General features: G+C 37.7%; 2 protein-coding genes across 2 annotated transcripts in view; one reads left to right on the top strand and one right to left on the bottom strand.

The window, feature by feature from the left end:
* The first annotated feature begins 1,367 nt into the window (after positions 1–1,367).
* Positions 1,368–22,935, top strand: part of ART3 (ADP-ribosyltransferase 3 (inactive)) — a 54,629-nt gene continuing 33,061 nt past the window's right edge. Inside the window, exon 1 of the mRNA XM_045532848.1 lies at positions 1,368–1,524. The gene's annotated coding sequence lies outside the window, so the exon portion shown is untranslated. The remainder of the gene's footprint in view (positions 1,525–22,935) is intronic.
* On the bottom strand, positions 14,300–17,911 carry LOC123624164 (protein S100-A10-like). Its single transcript, XM_045531796.1, has 2 exons — positions 17,899–17,911; positions 14,300–14,685 (listed from the first exon to the last, which is right to left on the bottom strand). The coding sequence occupies exons 1-2, from the start codon at positions 17,909–17,911 to the stop codon at positions 14,300–14,302; spliced, it is 399 nt and encodes a 132-aa protein (XP_045387752.1).

Here is a 22,935-nt window from a genome sequence, read left to right on the forward strand (position 1 = left end):
TCTGTCTCAAAAAAAAAAAAAAAAAAAAAAAAAATATATATATATATATATATATATATATATATTAAGTTAGTAAAAAGTGGGTTAGAAATGGATTATTATAGGCTGAGCACAGTGGCTCACACCTGTAATCCTAGCACTGCCACTTTGGGAGGCTGATGTGGGAGGATTGCTTGAAGCCAGGAATTCGAGACCAGCTTGAGCAAGAGTGAGACCCTGTCTCTATGAAAAATTAGCTGGGCATGGTGGCGCATACCTATAGTCCCAGCTACTTTGGAGGCTGAGTCAGAAGGATCACTTGAGCCCAGGAGTTGGAGGCAGCAGTGAGCTGTGATTGGGCCACTGCCCTGCAGCCTGGGCAACAGAGTGGGAAACTGTCTCAAAAAAAACAAAACAAAACAAAACAAAACGAAACGAAAGGAATGGATTATTATAAATCAGTATGATTTGACAGAATCCTGTTGTGAGTTTATAGAAGGCACATGACTCACTCCTAGGGAAGAGATTGCCAGGCATGTGATAGGCACCTAAAATAAATAGACTGAACAGATTGATGTGGAATCCTGAACTCCTAATAGTACAGTAGTATAATACCTGATGCTCTTTTATAAAGGGATTTAGGCATTTATGGAGCTGCCAGTGGATTTTTTGGGAACTCTTAATATAATACTACTTCTGTGATTTTCTTGTAATACTATCAAAATGCTCATGCCAGAAATCAAACAGATCCTTCAGGCTATATTCAAGGCAGCCATTGTCAAGGCTGTATTTTTTTCCCAAAAGCTTGGAATAATTGTATAAGCAACAACAAAAAAAAATCATTAAGACATTGAGAAATAGTACATACATTATGGCTGTTGGAAAGAGTTCCAAAGAACACACGTTTGAAAACTAATTACTTTGCTTTAAACTTTTAGGTAAAATTCAAAAATCCACATATGTTAAAATTTAGAACCCAGAAGAAGAATTATCAAGCTCTATTACCTTATTGAATAGACTAACCTTCTTTTGTATGTCTTCTATACTGCTCACAGAATGTTTGCTGTCATTTGCATGTACTTGAGCCAGAGCAATGGGTTGTACAAAACAACTTCAACATCACCATAAACTTCAGAGAAACCGTTTTTTTCTCACAACAAAGGCAGCTCTGTGCATGGCCTTCAGTTGGCTGCCTGGAAATGACCGTAGTTGACAACTGCCAGGTCAATGTGGATATTCATGTTAATTTTCCAAGTTGAGTAACAACATGCCTATTGTTAGGGGATAGAAACATGTGAGAGATTAGCAATGAGCAACTTGACAAATAGCTAACTGAAGGAAGCTTGATTCAATAAGAAGGGAGAAAATTGTGCAGTAGCTTCACTTACTATTAGTTTATTGCCTCTGTTACTCAAAGAAGAGGAGAGGAGAAATAATCTGGCTAATATTATTTCAGTGCTAGTTGAAAAGAGAGTAATGCACAAAAGGATCTTGCCTGAAGAGATGAGCCCTGCATGCGAATGTTAGAAGAGCCATGTCTGCAAGGTATGAAGCTGCATTAGATTTATTTGTATTTTTTTTAAAGTAGAATATAAGTAAAATGGCCACTTATAGGGAGCATTTCAATACACATGGTTTGCCAGTTTTAACTAAGGGTTAACTAAGCTCAATGTTTTAAATAGAAGATATAGTCAGGAATGTTAAAAAAAAAAAAGGATTAGAAAGACTTTTTCTTTGTTGCAGACATTTTATTTCTTATCTTGATATTTAAATTTCTTTTGGCGTCAAAACAGAAAAAACACTTTTACATATTTAGATAGGCTATGTTTTTATTTAATACATTATGCTAAATGTTTTCCTTTTTAATAAAAAGCTAATAAAACATTCCTATCATTTTTGTATTTCTAAGACTTTCCTAATATCCTGGTGCCACTGTAAAACCCACAACCTAGCTTACTTTCTGTGTTTCCTGCTTCCCTATTCTTACTTTTAATGTGTGGGTAGCTGAGCAGTAAAAGGATGTGGTCAGAGAAATGTGGCTCACTCCTCAACTCTGGTGCCCACCTCTCACCTTGCATCTGTACCAGTTGGTGACTGGGTTATGTGGTGGTAGAAGAATGGGTCTTGGAGACCTAAATAATTCCCATCATTTGTTTAATGTCTGCCATGTGCCAGATACTGTACATAACATCTCACTACTCCTCAAAACAATTCTGTAAGAAAGGGCACAGTTATCCTCTTTTTAAAAAAGAACAAAACGAGGCTTCAAGAGATTATGTAACTCTCTCCCAAAGTCATTTAACAAATCTAGTAAGAAGCAGAGTCGAGACAGCAGCAATGAAAAAAGCACATGGCAGTTCCTTTCTGTGACAAAACAGGGGAGTGAATGGCAGCCTCAAAGGTCTGGCTATATAAAAATAACTTCCAGACCCAAGACTCCCTGGAAAATAGAAAATGCAAAAGCAGATTAGAGCAGGAGATTAAGTGTGGGGCAATTTGGGATAAATAGAATCTGAGGATCCTGGTGAGAAAGTAATTAAGAAAGCTGGAGAAGGTCTAGAGCCCCATTTAATTTACATTTCATTGAATAACAGGAGAATGATTATCCTGAGACTTGTTAAAACTTGCCCTTTGTTAGTAATGTTTATCTTCTATTTCCCAATTATGAATAGCAGTAGTAGCCCTTAGAAAACCTCAGAACAACCAATGCTTATTCCAGGGACAGGGGAAAAGGGGAAAAGCCTGCGTTCATTCTACAATTAGCTAAGGTGTGCTTAAACTCTGGTCTGAGGCAGTAGCTGATGCCAGTGGAATAGGCACCCAAGAACTCAACTCCTGGTTGTGAGAATTTATGCAAGTTGAAGGCCTTGTGTCCTTCCAGAGGTAACAGAGAAGGATAGAGAGGGAAGAAAAGAAACTGCTTTAGGACTTTAGTGACAGTGCTGCTCCATCAGTCCCATCCCTCTATCCCTGCGGTCTCCAACCCCTGGACCATGGCCTGTTAGGAACTGGGCCACACAGCAGGAGGTGGCAGCAGCCAACCAGCTTCATCTGTATTTACAGCTGCTCCCCATTGCTTGCATCGCTGCCTGAGTTCCACCTCCTGTCAGATCAGTGGAGGCATTAGATTCTGCATTATGGTGAGTTGTATAATTATTTCATTATATGTTACAATGCAATAATAATGGGAATAAAGTAATGCCCTTGAATCATCCTGAAACCACCCCCCTACCCTGGTCTGTGGAAAAACTGTCTTCCATGAAACTGGTCCCTGGTGTCAAAAAGGTTGGGGACCACTGCTCCATCCCACTACCTTTCTTTCTATTTAGCTTATGTTCTAAATCCTTTCTTAGAGTCCCAGTAACCCTAGTTGTTACCTATCTACTCATTGCAGGCCTCTTACCTTCCAAAACCCTTGAAGTTTGAGTTTACAGTTTTGGAAGGATGCCAGGGATCAGCCCAGTTAGTAGATTGAGTTCCTTAAGGGTTAAACTAGTACAGGGAGAATTTTACCTGTACCTGTGGGGTCATCCCCAAAGCTGAAGAATATGTAGAGCCTAGAGGTGAGCCTGAAAATCCAGAGAGGCCTGTGAATATATTCTAAAACCAAGGACTTCAAAAATAGGTCTCAAAAGTGAAAAATCAAGGGTTAAGGGAAAAGAAAAGAGTAGCAGGTTTAAAGTTAGGAGACACCAGGCCTGTAAATTGCCAAGAACCAGTGTTTAACAGCAGCAGAGTAAGTGGGGTAAAAAGGGTGGTAGATACGTTTGAAGAGACCAGGAAGGGGACAAAGTTCCTGTTGCCCATCAGGTTGCAGGGGAGGGAGTGAATAAGTGAAAGAGATATTCCTGACATCTCAGGTGAAAACCTAGAATACATTTCTCCCTAGAAAAATAACACATATTAAGTTTATCTGATGTTTTCTCATAATTGGAATGAGGTTATGCATTTTTGGCAAGAAAACTATACAGTGATGTTTCCTTTTTCATGTGTTGTATCAAGTTTCGTGATGTTGGTATGTGTTATTACTAGTGATGTTTTCTTTGATCACTTAAGTTTGTATCTGCCAAGAAGAACTATTACAGATTGGAGGAGACTAAGGAGAAATAACTAAATGCAATGTAGGTCTTGGACAGGATCCTAGAAAAAGGACATTAGTGGCAAAATTGGTGAAATTCAAAGGTCTGAAGTTTAGTTAACAATATTGCACCAATATTTATTACATGTTCTTGATAATTATACTATGGTTATAAAAGATGTTAACATTTGGGGAAGAGGAGTGAGGGAAATAAGGATACTCTTTGTGCTATTTTCAGTTTTCTGTAAGTCTAAAATTAACTCAAAAAGTTAAAAAATAATGATCACTAACACTTAATTGTGCTTACCATGCACCAGATATACTTTCCATCTATTAACTCTTATTCCTCTCAACAACCCTGTGAGGGGAACTGTTATTATCCTCATTTGACATACAAGGAAACCTGGATACAGAGAGGTAAGAAACATGTTCAGTGTCACATGGCTATTAAGTGGTCACACAGAAAGCAGCTGAGTTGGGATTTAAACTGAGACATTTTGGATCTAGAAATCAATTACAGCATACTGGCTATGCTATATATGCTATATATGTGTGCTATATATGCACATGGTTTAAAAAATAATTCAGACATACCAGAAACATGTCTACCCTCTTCTGAGCAAATCTCTGTTATTAGTTTTTTGGTTTTTCTTTTAATCCTTCAAAGAATTTACTCTTGAACATTGATAGCAGCCCTCTTTGGCTTCTATCCATAATATTCAGAGCTATGCTGTGGCAATGTTTTATTTTCTTTTCAGAATCTTTTCATGGCACGCTGACTATTGTAGATAGTAGCTATGTTGGAGACTAGGGAATCCCGTATGAGTTGTTCAGTCTTTGTGAGTAAAGTGTTAATTGCTCATAACTAATAGGTGCTCATGACTACAATAAGATTAAGTAGAATCAAACTTCGTTTGGAATTTAGCTAAGTTCTGTTGTCACTCTCGTGAGTGCTTTGATTAGTATGAATGCCTTTTTCATCTTAGTATTGAGATCACCCATTTTTTTTTAACCCAACAACTTATCAGCTATTGTAATAATGACTTTGTTAGTAGTCTTTAGAATTGAAGAAAGATGATGTGAATTACTGTAGCTTAACCTCTGGGAATCTGAATGAATTACTTGAGTTTTGTCTAATTAGTCTACCTAATGTAGAAACCCAGATTCCTTAAACTGCCAGAAGTAGAAAGTTCCATAAGGTACATGTTGCTCTAAAGGAAGACTCTGTCTTTGAGTTAAATAGAAAGTTGATAAAAATGCATATATTAACAGTTACTGACTCAATAAGTTTCATAATTCTAGGAATCAATCACTGCTGATTCATATGTTTAGAGATATTCATTTCTACCTTTCTGTATTCTTAGGCCCCCTCTAAAAAAATTTATTATTTAAGAGGTAAGAAAAGTAATAGGAATTTTCTGTCTAGTTAGACACACAAACACAGCAATCATGCATTCTTTGCTGTAGAAGTAACTTGTCTGTCTTTATTTCCATAGGGCATTTTTTTCCTATGCATTGCGTTAAAATTTTGTAAATAGCAGAAATTGTGACTTTTCTTTTACCTTTAGATTCATGGTGCAGGGGAAGAATCTAATAGCAGATATTTGCTTTGGAAGATCCAAAGGTCTGTAAACTAAAAATAAAATCCTAAGATCCTAAGCCCCCCTGCTGATTGAACAGACCTGCTCTTAGTCATGAGAACCCCAGAAAAACCTTAAAACTGAGTTCCTGGCTGTGAAAGGAAAGGTAGGTTAGACATGCCTCGCTATTAGATACAACACTTGATCATCATTAACATTTGTTAAAACAGTGCTTGTAAGACTGACAAAACAGATTTTTTGTGACAATAAGATGCTAAATTATCAACAAGACCTAAGGCCATGAAAGGCAAAGGTTAAATCATACCTGCAGGCCATCAATTTGCTTAACAGATGACTTGAGTCTATATAGTATGGCTTGTCTCTAATTAACAGACTTCCTTATCTTAAAATATTCCAAGCCTTTAGACAAAGTTTTATTTCTTTAACCAATTATAAATCAAAGAATATTTGAACCCACCCGTAAACCTATAAGCCCCCTCCTGGAGATGTCCCACCTTTTCCAGCCAAACCAATGTATACCTTCCATGCATTGATTTATGATTTTGTTACTGGCCAACCAGGTTCTTTGCCCATTGCACAGGAGAAAGCCAATATACAGAGACAGCAGGGGTGGGTTGTGTTGGAGAAAGAGTTTAACATCACAGGGTACTGAGTGAGGAATCAGGAATTTCTCAAATCTATCTTCCCTAGAATTTTGAGGCCAGGGTTTTTAAAGGTAGTTTGGTAGAGAAAGGGCTAGGGAATCGGGTCTGGTGATTGGCTGGTGATGAAAAACATTGGGAAGCAGAAATTGTCATCATGCAGAGAGACAGTTCCTGTGTAGAGGGTCACAGGACCTGTTGAGTCAGTGCCCACATACTGCCACTAGTCCAGTTGGCATCAGTTGGTCTCCCCCAAATGCAGAGTCCAGAAAATATCTTAAATACCAGTCATAGGTTTTACAATAGCAATGTTATCTATGGAAGTGATTAGGGAAGTTACAAATTTTATGACAGGGATATGTGACTCCTAAACAGCAGGCAGTTATTGTGAGGATGGCAAACGATGAAACAATGGCTGGTTAACTTTTAACTATACCTATACTCCTTTAGAATTCACATTTCTACCACAGTTCTTGCCTTATGGGCCCTACGTTACTTTAATATAGACAGTTGCAATTTTACCTGTAATTCCTGTCTTCATGAATGTATGAAACCAAACCGTAGCCTGCCTACCTGAGCTGCATTTTCTCAAGATGTCTTAAGACTATACTTCCCGGGCCATAGTCATACATATTCAGCTCAGGATAAACCTTTTTAAATTATTTTACAGAATTTGGGTTTCTTTCTGTTAACAGGTCAAAGTTCTTTTAGTTTTCTTACTGTCTTCCCTTCTCTCTTGTTTTTTTCCCCCAATCTTTATTCACATTTTTAACCTTCTTCTCACTCTTTCTCCATCCATATTTTTTAATTGGGGATAATATGGAAAAAAAAAGATAATATGGAATTGAATTTTTAAAAATACCTGTAAAATTTATTTTTAAAAGGTTATTTCTTGGTCTTAAGTTTAAAAGGTTGTGAGTTAAACCTTATTTCTCTAACTAAAAAACTGTAATTAAGTGACATTTTGCTTATCTGTATTCTTAATTGACTTTTACAAGTACTTCAAAGGAAAAAGAAATGTCTGTTCAGTATTTTCATTACAATTCAGGCAATCCCAAACTGTATGGATAACTAAATTAAAGTATCAAGTGACTTTGACAATTTAGAGAAATGAATTAGTGAAGTTCAGTAGCATTAAGGGAAGGGGAATTCACTTAAGAGAAAAAACAAACAAACTTTATAAAATAAGTTGGAGAATGACCAAGTTTGAACATGTTTGACAAAGATATGAGGAATACAGAATAAACCATTAGCCAAATATAAGATATGTAACACAAACATTTATAAAATTAGCAAAGAGGATGTTGGTGGGTTGATATGCAGGAAATCTGTGAGTCAATGGTTAGGAAATCAGAATATACTTTCATATATATTAAAATGGCAATGGTGATTGTTCAACTTAAGAAATACCTCTAGGGCAGGAAACTTGTCTGATTTATCTTCTATCTCCTCCTATTTGCCTTCCATAAATTAAAATCTTAATAAATTTATTTCCATAGTTCCCACCTTATAAAATCTGGTTAACTCAGAAGATACCTAAATTTAAGCCCAATAGTACTATTGAACTTAAACCATTATAGAGTAATAGGATCTTTCAGAGTTGTTGTAAGGAGTTACCCCAACTTCCCTCTCACCCTTCTTCCTCTTTCTGGCCAACAGCCACTATAGACTGTACCTGAATTTATCCTAGGGCAAGGAAAAGTAGATTGGGACAGCTATGATCTCAGGAAAACCTGATATTTGCAATGGAAAAGAAAGAGAATCATGAATAAATGGGAAAACTCAGAATCTCACACAGTGCTTCTGGGTTGGTCTTTTTGGTATGCTGATGCTGTGTGGTATGTAAAAGATATATAATAAACAGTTAATGCTAAATGGTTAAGAAGGATTGAACCATGGAGCAATCCTGAGTTATAGAGTCAAATATCTATTTCTAAATTTTATTAGCATTGTCTTATATTCTACTTAAGTCATTAATTCATTCATTAGTACATTAATACATGAAAGATCTTCATCTATTCTACTCCTCCAGGAGTTTAGGAAAAAGCTTCTTAAATCTTGATTAACCCTCTGCTCCAGAGACTGATGTAGATAGTGTGAAACAACTGTAATGTCCATAAATGGAAAAAAATGAAACGACAGATGTACTGAGTGCCTCAGTGTGAAGGTGATGTTATTTATTGGGACCATAGAGTTAGGAGCAGGAGTTGAAACAGAAATTTCAGAGATCTTTCTAGCCTATTCTGAGATATATGTTGACAGGATTAGTTCTTTATTTTAAAGTATTATGGGCCAGATTCACATATTAAGATTATTTTCAAAACACCACTACTAACCAAACAATTAAAAATAAAATATATTCCAAAAACAAATGAGTTTTTAATTACCTACCATGAGATTGATTATCAATAGAATGTGTTTCCCTCCATTCAAAATACTATTTAGAATTGACTATAGGGCACTCGTAATAATTACTTTGATTTTTCTCTGCCATGTAAAATCACTGAAAAAAAGGAAAGGAAAAGAGACTGTGTGCCATGTCCCTACCTTCCAGCACTTCTTTCTTCCTTCATTTATACCTCCCTCCCTTCATCTCTACCTAGAGTTGAACTTTGTCCAAGGCAAGTGAGGAGGACGACTGACTATGCCAACGTGACAATCAGAGAGCTATGTTCAGGTCTCTTTTCTGATTGTTTTCAAGATAAGCAGTCTTTCTTTTGAACACAAAGAGTGTAGAATGCTATTCTGAGAGACCGTGATGTATAACAGCATTGGTTAGGGGTGGTAGGAATGGGTAGAAAAGAACCAGTAGCAACCTGTTTTCTGGCTGCATCTCTAGATCAATCAGCAACCTAATTTGGAGTTTGGTGAAGGCTTCTCTTACAATGGATTATGATTTAAGGTCTTGGAGAAGCTTCAGAAATATGACGTTAAAATAGAGGTTTGTTGAGATACTGTGAAAGACTGAAGGACTAATTCAGAAGGAGAGGCTGAGGCCACTACTAGTTTTTAAGCAAATAAGTGAATAAAAAAGATATTGACCTGTGTACTAGGAATTGCAGGTTTAAGTTAGATTCTCCTAGCTAACTAGGATATTCTCTGAATCTTAATTTCATAATTTGAGAAGTAAGGGGGCACTGGATTGCATGATTTATAAGGTCCTCTTAAACTCTGTGCATTGGTATCTGTCAATTTGACATTATTGAACCCCTCCCTCTTGAAAGTCTCTTCCTTTGGTTTACATACTATACTTATGGTTTTTCTCCTGCTTCTCTGGTTGTTCCGTCTTTGCAGGCCCATCTTCCCCTCCCTGTTCATTAAATGTGAGATAGATATATATCTTCATCTTCAGGATTCAGATCTAGGCAGTCTCTTATCAGTTTCTATCTTATACCTTCTATCACTAGCTATATCCTAGGCGTTATAGTCAGTGATCATGCTTCAGTAATTATATATACATCAGTGATTCCCAGATTATATTCTAATCCAGACCTCTTCTTTGAGCTCTAGACCTGTGTACACAACTTCCTACTAAACATCTCCATTAGGGTATTTAAAAGGCACTTTAATCTCAACATATCTAAAACCAACCCCCTAAAATCTTTCCCTCTACAGTGTACCTCATCTGAGTTTCTTCCTTATCTAGTTTCCATAGTAGAGCTAGGGTAAAAAGACAGATCCAATCTTGTGTCTCTTTGCACTCTTAAAACATTTCAGCAGTCTTTAGGATCAAAAGCAAATTTATAATCATGGCCCTGTCGGCCTCCCCAGCATCATCTTTCACCATTTTGCCTCTTGTTCTTTGACTACCAGCCACACTAACCTTACAGTTCCTCATATGTGCAGTAGTCCCTCCTTCACATCCCACAGGACCTTTTCTTTGCTTGTCCCTATTCCCAGAACATTCCCTGTCACCTTCCCCACTACACATACTACTCATCCTTCTACTTTGAGGTCAAGGGTAACTTTCTTTTAGAGTAGCCTTCCCTGATCCCCCACCACTGGTAGAACAGTTGTTTCCTTTATTAAATTAGATGGTCTCGTAGATGTATGTTCTTTTCCCACCACTTATCTCAATTTATTATTATATACACTTTTATGATTATCTAATTAGTACCTGCCTCTCCCATTAGACTATAAGTGTTGTAAGGGCAAGGACAGTTTTTGCTGGTTTTTCTTATTGTATTATCAGATTCTTGTAGAGTGGCTGTCACATGCTAGGTAGTTAAGAATTATTTGTATGGTTGAATAGTATTCCATGGTATACATACACCACATTTTATTAATCCACTCATGTATTCATGGGCACTTGGGTTGTTTCCACATCTTTGCAATTGTGAATTGTGCTGGCATAAACATTCGTGTGCAGATGTCTTTATATTCATCAAGTGCCAGGTGGGTGGGAGGAGGGTGGTGGTGGGGCTGGGTAAACTCACAACTAATGGGTGTGGAGCACATTGTAAGGGGGAAGGGCACACTTGTAGCTCTGGCTTGAGTGAACCAAAGGCATTACATGTAACCAAAATGTTTGTACCCCCATAATATTCTGAAATTTTAAAAAAAAAGTAAGTTGGGAGAAAAAAGAATTATTTGTAGAAAGAATGATTTAAATTGCTGTGCAATGCAACTTTTTTTAAATTTTCATCAAGGTCAGGGCAGACGCTAAAAGTGGAGCAGTAGAATCAATGGTCTTGAACTTCTTTCTTTGAGCTCTTTTCATTTAGGGTATTAACTTGTTCAAGTCATTCCTAGCTGTGGACTTAAAAAACAAGACAAAACAAAAAACCTTCATCTCCATATTCTCACTTAACTCCTGTCCTGATTTGTTTCCTTTCCATTAAAGCTACTGAAAAAGTAGAGGGATAACGTATCATTTGAGAACATGGGCTCAAGCTAAAATACCAGGTTTCGAGTTGTTTTGTTTTTGTTTTTTTAGCTCTGCTGCTTACTAGCTGGATGACCTTGCTTCAGCTCTTCAAATGATAAAATGAGAAAAATAATAGTTCTTAATAAGATCGCTTTGAGGATCAAATGACACAGTTTGATGTGTCATGCTTGTTTCATAAGCATATGAAGTGCTTAGCACTTTGCCTGGCACATATTTAGTGCTCAGTAAATGTTAGCAGTGATCGTCATATTGTTATTGTCATTGTTGTTACAGACTGAATTGTGTACTCCAGAATTCACAGTTTGAAGCCCTAACCCCCAATATAACTATTTGGAGATAGAGCCTTTAAGGAGATAATTAAGGTTCAATGAGGTCATAAAATCAGGGCTCTAATCCAATAGAACTGGTGTCTTTATAAGAAGAGATGCCAGGAGCATGCACACACACACAGGCAAAGGCCACGTGCAGACAGAGAAGGCAGCCATCTGCAAGAAGAGAAGCCTTAGGAGAAACCAAAGTTACTAGAACCTTGATTTTGGACTTCCAGCCTCCAGAGCTGTGCGAAAATAAGTTTCTGTTGTTTAAGCCACGGAGTCTATAGTTTTTCTTTTTTATGGCAGCACTAGCTGATTGACATCATCATCATCTTAGTAATCTCTTTTTATAGTCTTCACTTTCTCCCATTCTTGATTTAACCTACTGATGTGAGATTTTTTCCTATTGTGGAACTATCGTGAAGTTACTAATTAGCTGTATATGACCAACCGCAAAGGACCCTTTTTGTTTCCTGTCTAGTTTGATTTCTTTTGTTCCTTGACAATCAATTGTTTTCTCCCCTATGAAAATCTCTCTTCTTGAAGCTTCTGCTTATTATTCTTCTCAATCTCCTTGAAATCTTGTCTCCATCTGCACCTAAATGCCCTTGTTCTCTAGAAGATTATTCGCTGTATGCAAGCCCACACTCGTATTGGCTAACATAATAGGCAGAATAATTGCTTCCCAAGGTTGTTCATGCCCTAATCCCTGGAATCTGTGAGTATGTTACATTACATGACAAAAGGAAGCTTGCAAATGGAGTTAAGGTTGTGGACCTTAAAATACCCATATACACTGGGTAGACCCAGTGTAATCATGTGGGCACTTAAAAGTGGAAAAGGAAGATAAAACAGTCAATTATAGGGATGTAGTAGAAATGGAAGCCCAAGGGATTCAAGTGTGAGAGACACTCCACTTGCTCTTACTGGCCTTGAAGATAGAGGAAGGGGACAACAAACAAAGGAATGTGAATGTTCTCTAGAATCTGTGAATAGCCCTCAGCTGACAATCAACAAAGAAACAGGGATCTCAATGTTCAAGGAACTGCATTCTGCCAACAACCTGAATGAGCAAAGAAATGGGTTCTCCTTTAGATCTTCTAGAAGGTAACTTAGCCCTGCCATTACCTTGGTGTTAGCCAGGAGAGACCTATGTTGGACTTCTGACCTAGGAATTCTAATATAATAAATTTGTATTGTTTTAAGTCACTAAGTCTGTGATGATTTGTCACAGCAATAATAGAAAACTAATGCAGCTAATTACTCTCAAGTGTGAATTACCATCTCAGATCTTTCTCTGAACTGTGAATGCAACTGCCTACTGGATGTCTTCCCAATGATATCCTACTGGAACCTCAGACTCATTATGTTGAAAAAAACCTCTTCCCTATAACCTGCTCCTATTCCTTATCTTGATTGATGTTACTCCTGTCCACTCAGATACCTTAGCCAGAAATCTGGGAATCAGCTTAAACTCCTTTTCTCTTATGATATTTCTCTACAAATCTCTGCCCTATGTAATTGCTAGCAAATCTTTTTGATTCCAGGTCCGTTATCACTGATTTAGGTCAGGCTTCCACACCTTCTCGCTTGGATTTGTCAAGTAATCTCCCAACACATCTCCCTGCCTCTAGTTAAAACTTCTTGCTAATTCATCCTTCTGTTCTATCAAAGGGACCTTTGAAATCTGATCATGCTTCTCCCCTACCTCATGGTTTCCCATTGTCATTTCAGTAAAGTTCCGGTAACTTTATCTTTTCTTTGTTGTTGTTTTGGTTTTTTTTGTTTGTTTGTTTTGAGACAGTGTCTCATTCTCTTGCCCTGGCTAGAGTGCAGTGCTGTCATCATGGTTCACTGCAACCTTTCAAACTCCTGGGCTCAAACAGTCTCCTGCCTTGGACTCCCAAAGTGCTAGGATTGCAGGAGTTAGCCACCCCACCCAGCCAAGTTCCAACTTCTAAGCCTTACATACAAGGCTCTTTATGATCTAGCACTGCTTTCCTTCCCAGCTTTGACTCTCTTTGCTCCTTAAAATGTATCATGCTCTCCAGCTATATGGAATGCCTTGCATTTTCTTGAAAATGTGCTATCCTTTTAGGCCATCAGTGTCTTGTACATAATTTTATATCTACCTGGAATGCTCTCCCTTCTTTGTTTTCCTGACTCCTACTTTTTTTCAAACTTCAGCTGAATTCTTTCTTTTCAGCACCTCCCCCCATCCTAGGCTGAGGTAGTTAACCTCCTTTATGGCCCTGTAGCCCCCCATATATATTTCTGACACTGTACTTGCCTCACAGTATTATAATTTTATTTACATGGTATGCTCTTCCTATAAACTGTAAGTTCTTTGAGGACAAGGGACTTTCCCCCCCCCAGTTTTGTGTCTCAAGCACCTATTATAGTGTCTGACAGGGGCTCAGTAAATGTTGGTTTAAAGAGCAAGAAGAATGCCAAAGCATAAGGATTGTGAGCCACAGAAGTGAGTTTCCATATAAATTTTTAGAGTCTCTTTCCCTGGATATATGTGTGTGTGTATATATATATATATATTTTGGAACTAAAAAAGGACTTTGTTTATTGAGGGCAAGAGGATGCAAACAATATAAAAATCAAAAGCTTATCTGGCACTTAATTAACTTTCCTCTGCTTATCAAATGGGGGTTGGATTTTATTTGTGCATTTTATAAGGGTCCTGATCTGCTCGTGAGATCCTTATACAGGGAGAAGCTGTGGGGCAGATTTCTTAAGCAATCGTTTGAGAGAACTCTTATCAGGGTAGAGTAATTGCTCAGTTCTGCCTACTTCTTTTCCTTTTGCTTCATGTGTACTACAAAATAGTCATTGCATGAATTGGTGAGGCCTGCAATTAGGGAAAAGAAGCTCTGGAAGCCCACTTTGCTATCTCGGCACTGGTCCAGGTCCTTCATTATTTTGTCCAAGGCCAGAGGGTCTTTTTGATTTTCCAGAAATCCAGGGAATTCCTTTTCCATGAGTACTCTTAGGTCTTCCTTTGTTAGGTAGCCTTTATCCCTGGCAAATTTGTGAAATGGAAGCATCATGGTTTCCATGGTGTGTTCCATTTGAGATGGCTTTTTGGTGAGGTCTGTTGAAGTCTGGGCTGTGAGGTGTGGCGCGGATGCTGGGTGAGCTGGGACATGGGGAGGCGAGCAGCTCCCTAGATATTCTAAGGACAATTTTAGACAGCAATGTTTCTGGATAGGTTAAGGGTAGCCTTTTGTCAGTTTTATGTAAAAGTTAATGAGAGCATTTGAATTTGGTATTTGGGGTAGGAGCAGGCAGGAGCTCACTGAAGAGTTAATTCAGAAGGGGAAGCCAGCTCTGGGTGGTGAGACACATGTAAGAAAGCTACCAGACCCACTCTCGCAATCATTCACTGTTCTCATTTACAAAAGGGATTACCCCTTTTAGTTTTGCTTCCACTTTTTTAAAAGCTAGGATTTCCTGTTTCAGAAGAGAGTAAGATTATATAAAAAGCATTAAGTTATCTTCAGTTTTCTTTTTAGTTTGACTGATGTTCCAACAACAGTTACTTCATGGGGCTTTCCAGCCTTGGGAAAAGAGTTAATAATTAATCTCTTGATTGTAACAGTAACCATGCCCAGGGACACTTTTGCTCTGTTGTTCATGTTATATAAAATGCTCACCTATGTATTAATAATATTGCCCCTTCCATTAATTTAAGAAGGAAATATACAGAGCTAAAAGTAAAAATTTTTCTTCCATTTTTCCCCATTTAGTTAGGAAGGCACAACTTCCGCAGGGTCTTTCCGATGAGTAAGTCAGATCCTGTTTGCTCTTGTTTTGTGTCCTCAGTCCACAGGGTCCTATTTTGGTGATTTTGGACACCTCACAACTGATAAGTGAATGACAATAACTGATTTTCCATCCCATTTAAAATCTTTTTTTCTTCTTAAATATATATTAATCAATTTTGTATTATATGGAGAAAAAAATAAAGATAAAAACACTTGAGGAGAAGCAACCTTGGATGGGAAGAAATAATGAACTAAAGGGATGTGGAGAATAAATGAAGGAAGGAGTAATGGACTGACTCTGGCTTGATTCTACTGGAGTCTCTGTCTGTGGGCCTGGCATCAGGAAAATGGGTTAGTCTGCTCTTTGAAGGTCTTTCAGTCCTCACTGCCAGGACTTCAGTGAGGCTCAGTAACCCTTTGTAACCACCATCCTTCCTTGTGGCATGTTACAGTACCTTGGCATGATAGAGGCAAAATTATAGAGCCAAATGGTGTCCTAGAAAATTCTGACAACAGAGGTAGTGATTTCAGGTGTCAGTTCTACCTCCAACCTTGCAATTTCAGTCATTGTTACTATCACAGAAAAAATTAAAAAGTGTATGAGGACCTGCATGACATGGACCCTTTACCTCTTTGACCTTATCTATCTACACTTAACTCACTCAGTTCTACTCACACTTACCTCTGAGCCCGCCTGGTTTTCCTCACATGTAGCAGGCAGGCTCCCTCTTCTAGGTCAGTTGAGCTAGTTGTCCAAAAGAAATATAATGTAAGCCATGTAAGTAATTTTAAATTTTCTAGCAGCCCCATATTAAAAGGCAAAAAGCAAGCAAAACTAATTTTAATAATGTATCTTATTTAACTCAGTAAATCTAAACGAGTGTTTTATCATTTTTTTTCTTACTATATATTTGAAATCCTGTATTTTACACCAAAAGCAGCACTTCTAATTTGGATACTAAAATTCTATCAGAAATGATTGATCTGATTTTATAAAATTTACGCTTGAAAAAGAGATTAACACGCCATAGTTGTTCCAAACATACTTAAAATTTTTCCAATAAATAATCAGTTTTTAAATTTAAATTAAATTAAATACAATTAAAAATTTGATTTCTTCATTACCAAGTTGCATTTCTAGTGGCTACTGAACAGTGCAGTTCTAGCTGTTGTCTTTGTAGGGATTGCTTTACTACACATACTCACTTGTCTAGCTCCCTTACTTCCTTCAAGTTTTGGCTCAGATTTCACACTCTCAGTGAGGCCTCCTTTGACCCCTCTATTTAGTGCTACAGTGTGCCCCAGCTCCCCACACTCCGCACTTCTAATCCTGCTTAGGATTATCTCTTATAATATATACATATATTAATATATTGTATTATATAACATCAATATGTTAAATCTAATAAAGTAATATATTGAATCTTATAGGCATAGTCTGCATTATTTTGAAAATACTAAACAGTTGTTTTTCATTTCTTCTCTAAAGTCTGTCTGTACTCTTTATCACCTTCACCTTTAAGATTGTGGTTAGTGGTCTAAAGGAAGGAGAATGTAGATAATGCCAGAACAAGGAGGTTCATAGGATATAACACATAGAAAGTTCCCCTAACAGGAATTGGGAGTAGAAGACTTGGATTATAGAACAGAAAGAAAAGGGGAAAAGAGTGAGATCAGATTCCTGTATTCTGATTTCTCTGGACTGAAACTTTGGAAAGGGTCGATACAATAGTTTAGAAATACCCTGACACGTTTTAGGGACTCATTGAGTACCAGAGATTTTTTTCCTTCCCTCTCCTTTGGCAAACTAGAGAATTTTCAAAGTCTCTTAGAAAAGCACCAGGTCTAACAAATTGGAAGTAGCACAGTAGAAGAATGACTTAGGAGAGGACAGAGGTTCCTTTCCAGTTTTCTACAAAATCAAAGTTGTCATAGTTACAGGCGCTTGTAGCCCTGGCTTGGGTGAGGCAAACACATTACATGTAACCAAAATGTTTGTACCCGCATAATATCCTGAATTAAACAAAAAAAGTTGTCATGGTGGAATTCCTAGGTTTCCCTTTGGGCTTAAGGAAAGTAACTGGGGCACAAACCAGCTTATGATCCTCTGTTAAGATACCCATCAAAGGCAAAGTAGTTCATCTCGAATTTGTGGCAGGACCATCTGACAGGGTGAGAGGGCATAGAAATTGTTCATCTTCAGAATATCCAATACCAGGTAGTTAGGATGGGGGAATTTACCAAACAGGCACCCAAAATCTATGGAAAATACTGAGTTACTGAGCCTGCAATTAAATGTCACCATTGCTGGAGACCAGACTAACAGCTAGAGCCAGTGGAGAACAAACTACAGTTTTTCTCACAGTATAGATGGGGAACCGTGTGCAAAAAGGGAACTGTATTTCTCTATATTGAAAATCAGCTTAGTTCAGAAACCCCTGTGTCCACTAGTGGTAGAAACGCTAATCTTGCCAATTAAAATTTAGTCACTTCTGAGTTGGCACAGTCTTTTTTTAATACTTAGTTAAATTCAGAGTTCTTTTTTCCCTTTCTGTTCTTCCTAAGAGCAATCTAGCAATCTGAGTCCTGCAATTCCAGGAGTATCCTGTTCTGGTACTGACCTCTAGTGGTCATTGGCCTTCACTGAGTTATCTGTTTCTGCTTGGTCTTTGGATGATGGTAATTTGCATTCACTACTGTCATGTTCTGCCTTGGCCTTTAGTCTCTGAGATTTATGTACCTTGTATTCACCTTATCACAACCCTAGGCTCCTTTGGATGGTCCAGCTCTCTTTCAGCCTGTTCCATGGGCCATTAGCAGTCCAGATACTTTACTGTAGTCATCTTCAAATTGGGATACATATACCTCTGGGGATACACAAAGAAATTTCAAGGAGTATGTGGCAAGAGAGTTTTTCTTATTGTTGTTTTTTGTTTGTTAAAAATCAGCTGTATTTTTAGGTATGATTTATGTAAATAAAATTAACCAATTTGAAATGTGCAGTTCTATGACAAATGTACATCATATAACCACCACTACAATCATGATATAAAACATTTCATCACCCCAAAAAAGTTCCCTCATGCATCTGTTGTTTCATATATCAATAGGTCATTCTTTTTAAAAACAGTTTTATTGAGAGATAATTCACATACCATACAAATCACCCATTTAAAATATACAACTAAATGGGTTTTGATTACAATTAAATGGTTTTGCAGAGTTGTGAAGCCATCACTGAAATCATTTTTAGAACTACTGATGGATATTTGGGTTGAAATCTAGAAGCACTTTGGCTATTATAAATGATAGTGCTGTGTGAACATATGTTTCATTTATCTTGGGTAAATGCCAGGAGTGGAATTTCTGGGTCATGTGGTAACTCTGTATTTAACATTTTGAGGAATTTTGTTCCTTTTTATTTCTAAGTCGCATTCCATTTGTTTATCCAGTTATCAATTGATGGACGTTTGCATTGTTTCTAGCTTTATTCTGAGTCAGGCTGCTGTGAACATTTGAATACCTGTGTGAACATACGCTTTAATTTCTCTTGGGTAAATTCCTAGGAGTAGAATTACTGAGTCTTACGGTAAGTATATACGGTTAACTTTATAAAAACTGCCAAATTGTTTTCAAAAGTAGTTGTACCATTTTGCATTCCTACCAGCAGTGTATGAGTTTCATTTGTTTCACACCATCATCAATATTTGATGTTATTGGTCTTTAATTTTAACCATTCTAGTGGGTGTACAGTGGTTATTTAATTTGCATTTATGTGATGACTAATGATGTTGAACATCTTTTTCTGCTTGTCATTCAAATGAAGAAATCATTGACATCTGAAGTGTCAATGCAAATCTTTTGCCCATGATCAATCATTAAAATAAAAAATTAATCCTCTCTTGCTTCAAAAAGCTACAAGTTGGTTCAGTCCAATTTTTCTTTCTTTTTTTTTTTTTAAAGACAGAGTCTCACTCTGTTGCCTGGGCTAGAGCAGTCCAATTTTTCTTATTCTGCATCTATTCATGGAACTGAATGCAGCTGGAGAAAAACACAACCATCTTGAGTGGTTTCATGTTAAATTCACATGGACCTTAATGTAGCCTAGCAGTCACACTGCATTCACTCTTCCACTTTTCTAGATGAATATTTCATTCTTTCTCCAATCTTTTCAGATTTTTACCATTTCGTCCTTTATCTTTTGTTATTACTTTTTTGAGAGAATTGAAGCAATTACAAAATAATTCACACCATCACAACCACTACTTTCCAGCATCTGCCAATATACAATGCCTTTCCTCCTGCTCATATTGTTCCTGCACTTATCTAAGGCCTCCTCGTCTACATGTATGCTGTGTCTCATCCCCCTTGCCTACTCAGGGACATTTGTCCAGTCACTGTCCTCTCTCTTCTCCTGTATTATCAGTTTTTCCCCCTCTGTATTGGAAACATGTCCAAACATGCTGTTATTTTCTGTCTTTAAAAAAACCTTCTCTTCGACTCTCTTCTTTGTCTTTTCCACAACCCCACCATCAAGCCACTGCCTGATTCCTTTTTATCCTTTGTAGAAAAACTTCTTGAAAGAGTTGGCGATATTGACTGTCTCTGGTTCCTCTTCTTTCTGTTCTCTTGGACCATTGTGACCAGCCGTTCCTCCCCACTGCCCATCAGGCTTGCTGCTGTCAAGGCTGCCAGTGTTCTCCACGTGGCTAAATCTGGTGGTCAGTTCTCAGGCCTCATCTTGACCTATCAGAAGCATTTGATACATTTGATCTTTCCTTTCTCCTGAAAATATTTTCTTCACTTGACTTCCAGGATACTTGTTCCACACACAGTCTTATTTCAGTCAATGATAACTCCATCCTTCTAGTTATTTAAGCTAAAAATCTTGGAACTGCGCTTTACTCCTCTCTTTCTCTTGTAGCACACATTCAATCTGTCTGTGCTTTCTATCACCTCAACCTTCAAAATATATCCTGAATTTAAAGCCATACATTTTAATTATATAATAAATTGATATCTCCATAGATAATTCCCATTTACTTTTGGTGAGTTACTACATTTCTGAAAATATAATAGTTTTTAGAACTCACAACTACTTTTCCTTGTATTAGGAAATATTGTGTTTAATCTTCAAAAATAGGTTTTTTAACAAGCTCAAATAAAAATGGTCTATTTCTAACAACCAAGCAAACAACAAAGCAACAACAAAAACACACACTCGGATATCTGCTTCTTACCACCCCAATGGCAACAACACATACACACACATCCACGTCTCACTACCTTTACTGCTACTGTCCTGGTTCAAGCCACTATAATCTTTGCATTATTATCATAACCTATAAAACTAGTCTTCCTACTTTGACTGTACAGACCATTCTCAGCATGACAAGCCAGGGTAGTGCTCTTAAAAAATAAGTCAGATCATGTCCTACCTCTTCTCAGAACCTTATAAAAAATAAAAATAAAATTCTGAGTCCCCCACTTGACTGAAAGGGGCCAGGGGGACCTCATAGAAAACTTAAAACTGAGTTCCTGGCCATGACAGGATGGAAAGTCAGGCAAGCCTTATGATACCTCCTCCCTCACTAACCACCATTAAATTTTCTTCCCGAAGTGCTAAACAGAAACCAGCCCTTTGGAAAGACTTAATCCACCACCGATTTCAACCAGCCACCTAATGCTGCTCCTCCCTTTTGTGGTTTCAACACAACTGACCAACATTTCTTCATGGTAAGAGATCACAGACCATGGAGTGGTTCTGGCCAGTTTACGGAGGCTGCGCACAAAGGGCTGCCTTGTCCTCTGCTTCACCTTTTGATGTCAGAGGGCTGAAAACTCCACTCTCACATCATGCTAACGCCATTTCTGACCATGGGACCCATGAGGCAGCATGGAGCCCAGTGGCTCAGCGTAAATTCCTATTCCCTGTATTGCGCTTCTGGCTTCTGGCCGGAGGCTACGCTTCCCAGCCTGTCAGGATGGCCAGCCTGCAGGCTCAGCACCCTTTATAAGAAATAAAGTTCTCCTTTCTAAATTTATTAACCTCATCATTCTTTAGTTGACACTTGTGAGTTGCTCTGTTTCTCTTACAGTGAAAGCCATGTTCTTACAATGGCCTACAAAGACTCACATTATTTTCCCACCACCCCCCCTTACCTCTCTGACCTTATCTCCTACTATTCTTTCGGTCCCTGCTACTGCTCTTCGATTCCAGCCATAATGGCCTGCTTGCTATTCCTCAAACACAGCTAGGCATTCTCTCCCCTGAGGGCTTCAGCACTCGCTGTTCCCTCTGCTTGACCTCCACGCTCCTCATGGCTGAGCTCCTTCATTTCCCTCAAGTCTTTGCTTAGGTATCACCTTTTCAGTGAGTCCACCCATCCAGTTTAAGTTGCAAACACTCCATGCACTCCTAATATCCTTTGTGCTACTAAAAACAAAATGAAATAACCCCAGAGCGTAGCAATTACTACACTCTAACATATATATTTATTTTAGTTATTATTTGACTGCTTCCTCCCACAAGAACATAAACTTTACAGGGGCGGGATGTTTATCTGTTGTACCCCCAGTATCTAAAACAGTTTCTTGCACATCGTAAAGACTCAAATATTTGTTCAGTGGATGAATGAAAGAAATTAAGAGTTAAAAACTAGAACAAAACAGGGATGGAGCAAAACCATATTTGGGTTGAACAAGGGCAGACTTGGCTTGAACTTCATCCAGTGTTTGTTCTTTTTGGTGAATTCAGTCTTTTGCATGATATATAGATAAAGCTGGTAGGTTTATGGGGCCCCGAGACAGGAGAACCTTACTACCTCATTCCCTGTTGGCTTACACGTCTGTGACTTAATAGCAGGTCAGTGTGAGCCTAAGTCCTGAGAACACGTAGAAACCCTCTTTTTCCTTTCTAAGCAGTTTTTTTAAGTGATATTTCTGGGAGTCTACTGTGTGTATTTAATCTTAGATTGCTTAGCCAATGAGGTGAGGGGTTGGAAATTTTAAACTGTCTGAACAGTAGAGCTGAATTTTGTAAATATGGGTATATTTCATGATAATTTAAAATGTTTCATTGAAGCAATATATGTGTGTATACAGGAAAATACACATTCAAGTATATAGCTTGTTGAATTTTCACAAACTGACTACATCAGTATAATTGGCACATATAACAAAAAACAACTAGCCTCCCAGATGTTGTTCTTGCCCCTTCTAGTTACTGCCTACTGCTCAGGGGGACCACTATTGTGACTTCTAATGCCATAATGTGTTTTGCTTGATTTTTTACTCTATATAAATTAAATCATATGGTGTATACATGTTTGTTTGTTTGTTTTTCTTGCTCAAAATTTTGTGTGATTTATCTGCATTGTTACTTATGGCTGGAGTTTGTTCATTTTCAATGCTATGTTAAATTCCATTGTGTAAGTATACCATGATTTATCCATTCTACTTTGATGGGCATTTGGATGGTTTCCAATTTGGGGGTATTATGAATTGTGCTACTATCAATATTCTATTAATGCATTTTGATGTACATATGCATGAATTTCCTAGGGCATTTTGTGGGTTTTTTAAATCCATAGTCAGTGAACCCTAAGCATTCTTCAGCATTTCAGTCAATATATTTACCATGTGTACCTTACGCAAAT

The sequence above is a fragment of the Lemur catta genome, chromosome 19 (genome assembly GCF_020740605.2).
Source record: "Lemur catta isolate mLemCat1 chromosome 19, mLemCat1.pri, whole genome shotgun sequence".
NCBI lineage: Eukaryota > Metazoa > Chordata > Mammalia > Primates > Lemuridae > Lemur > Lemur catta.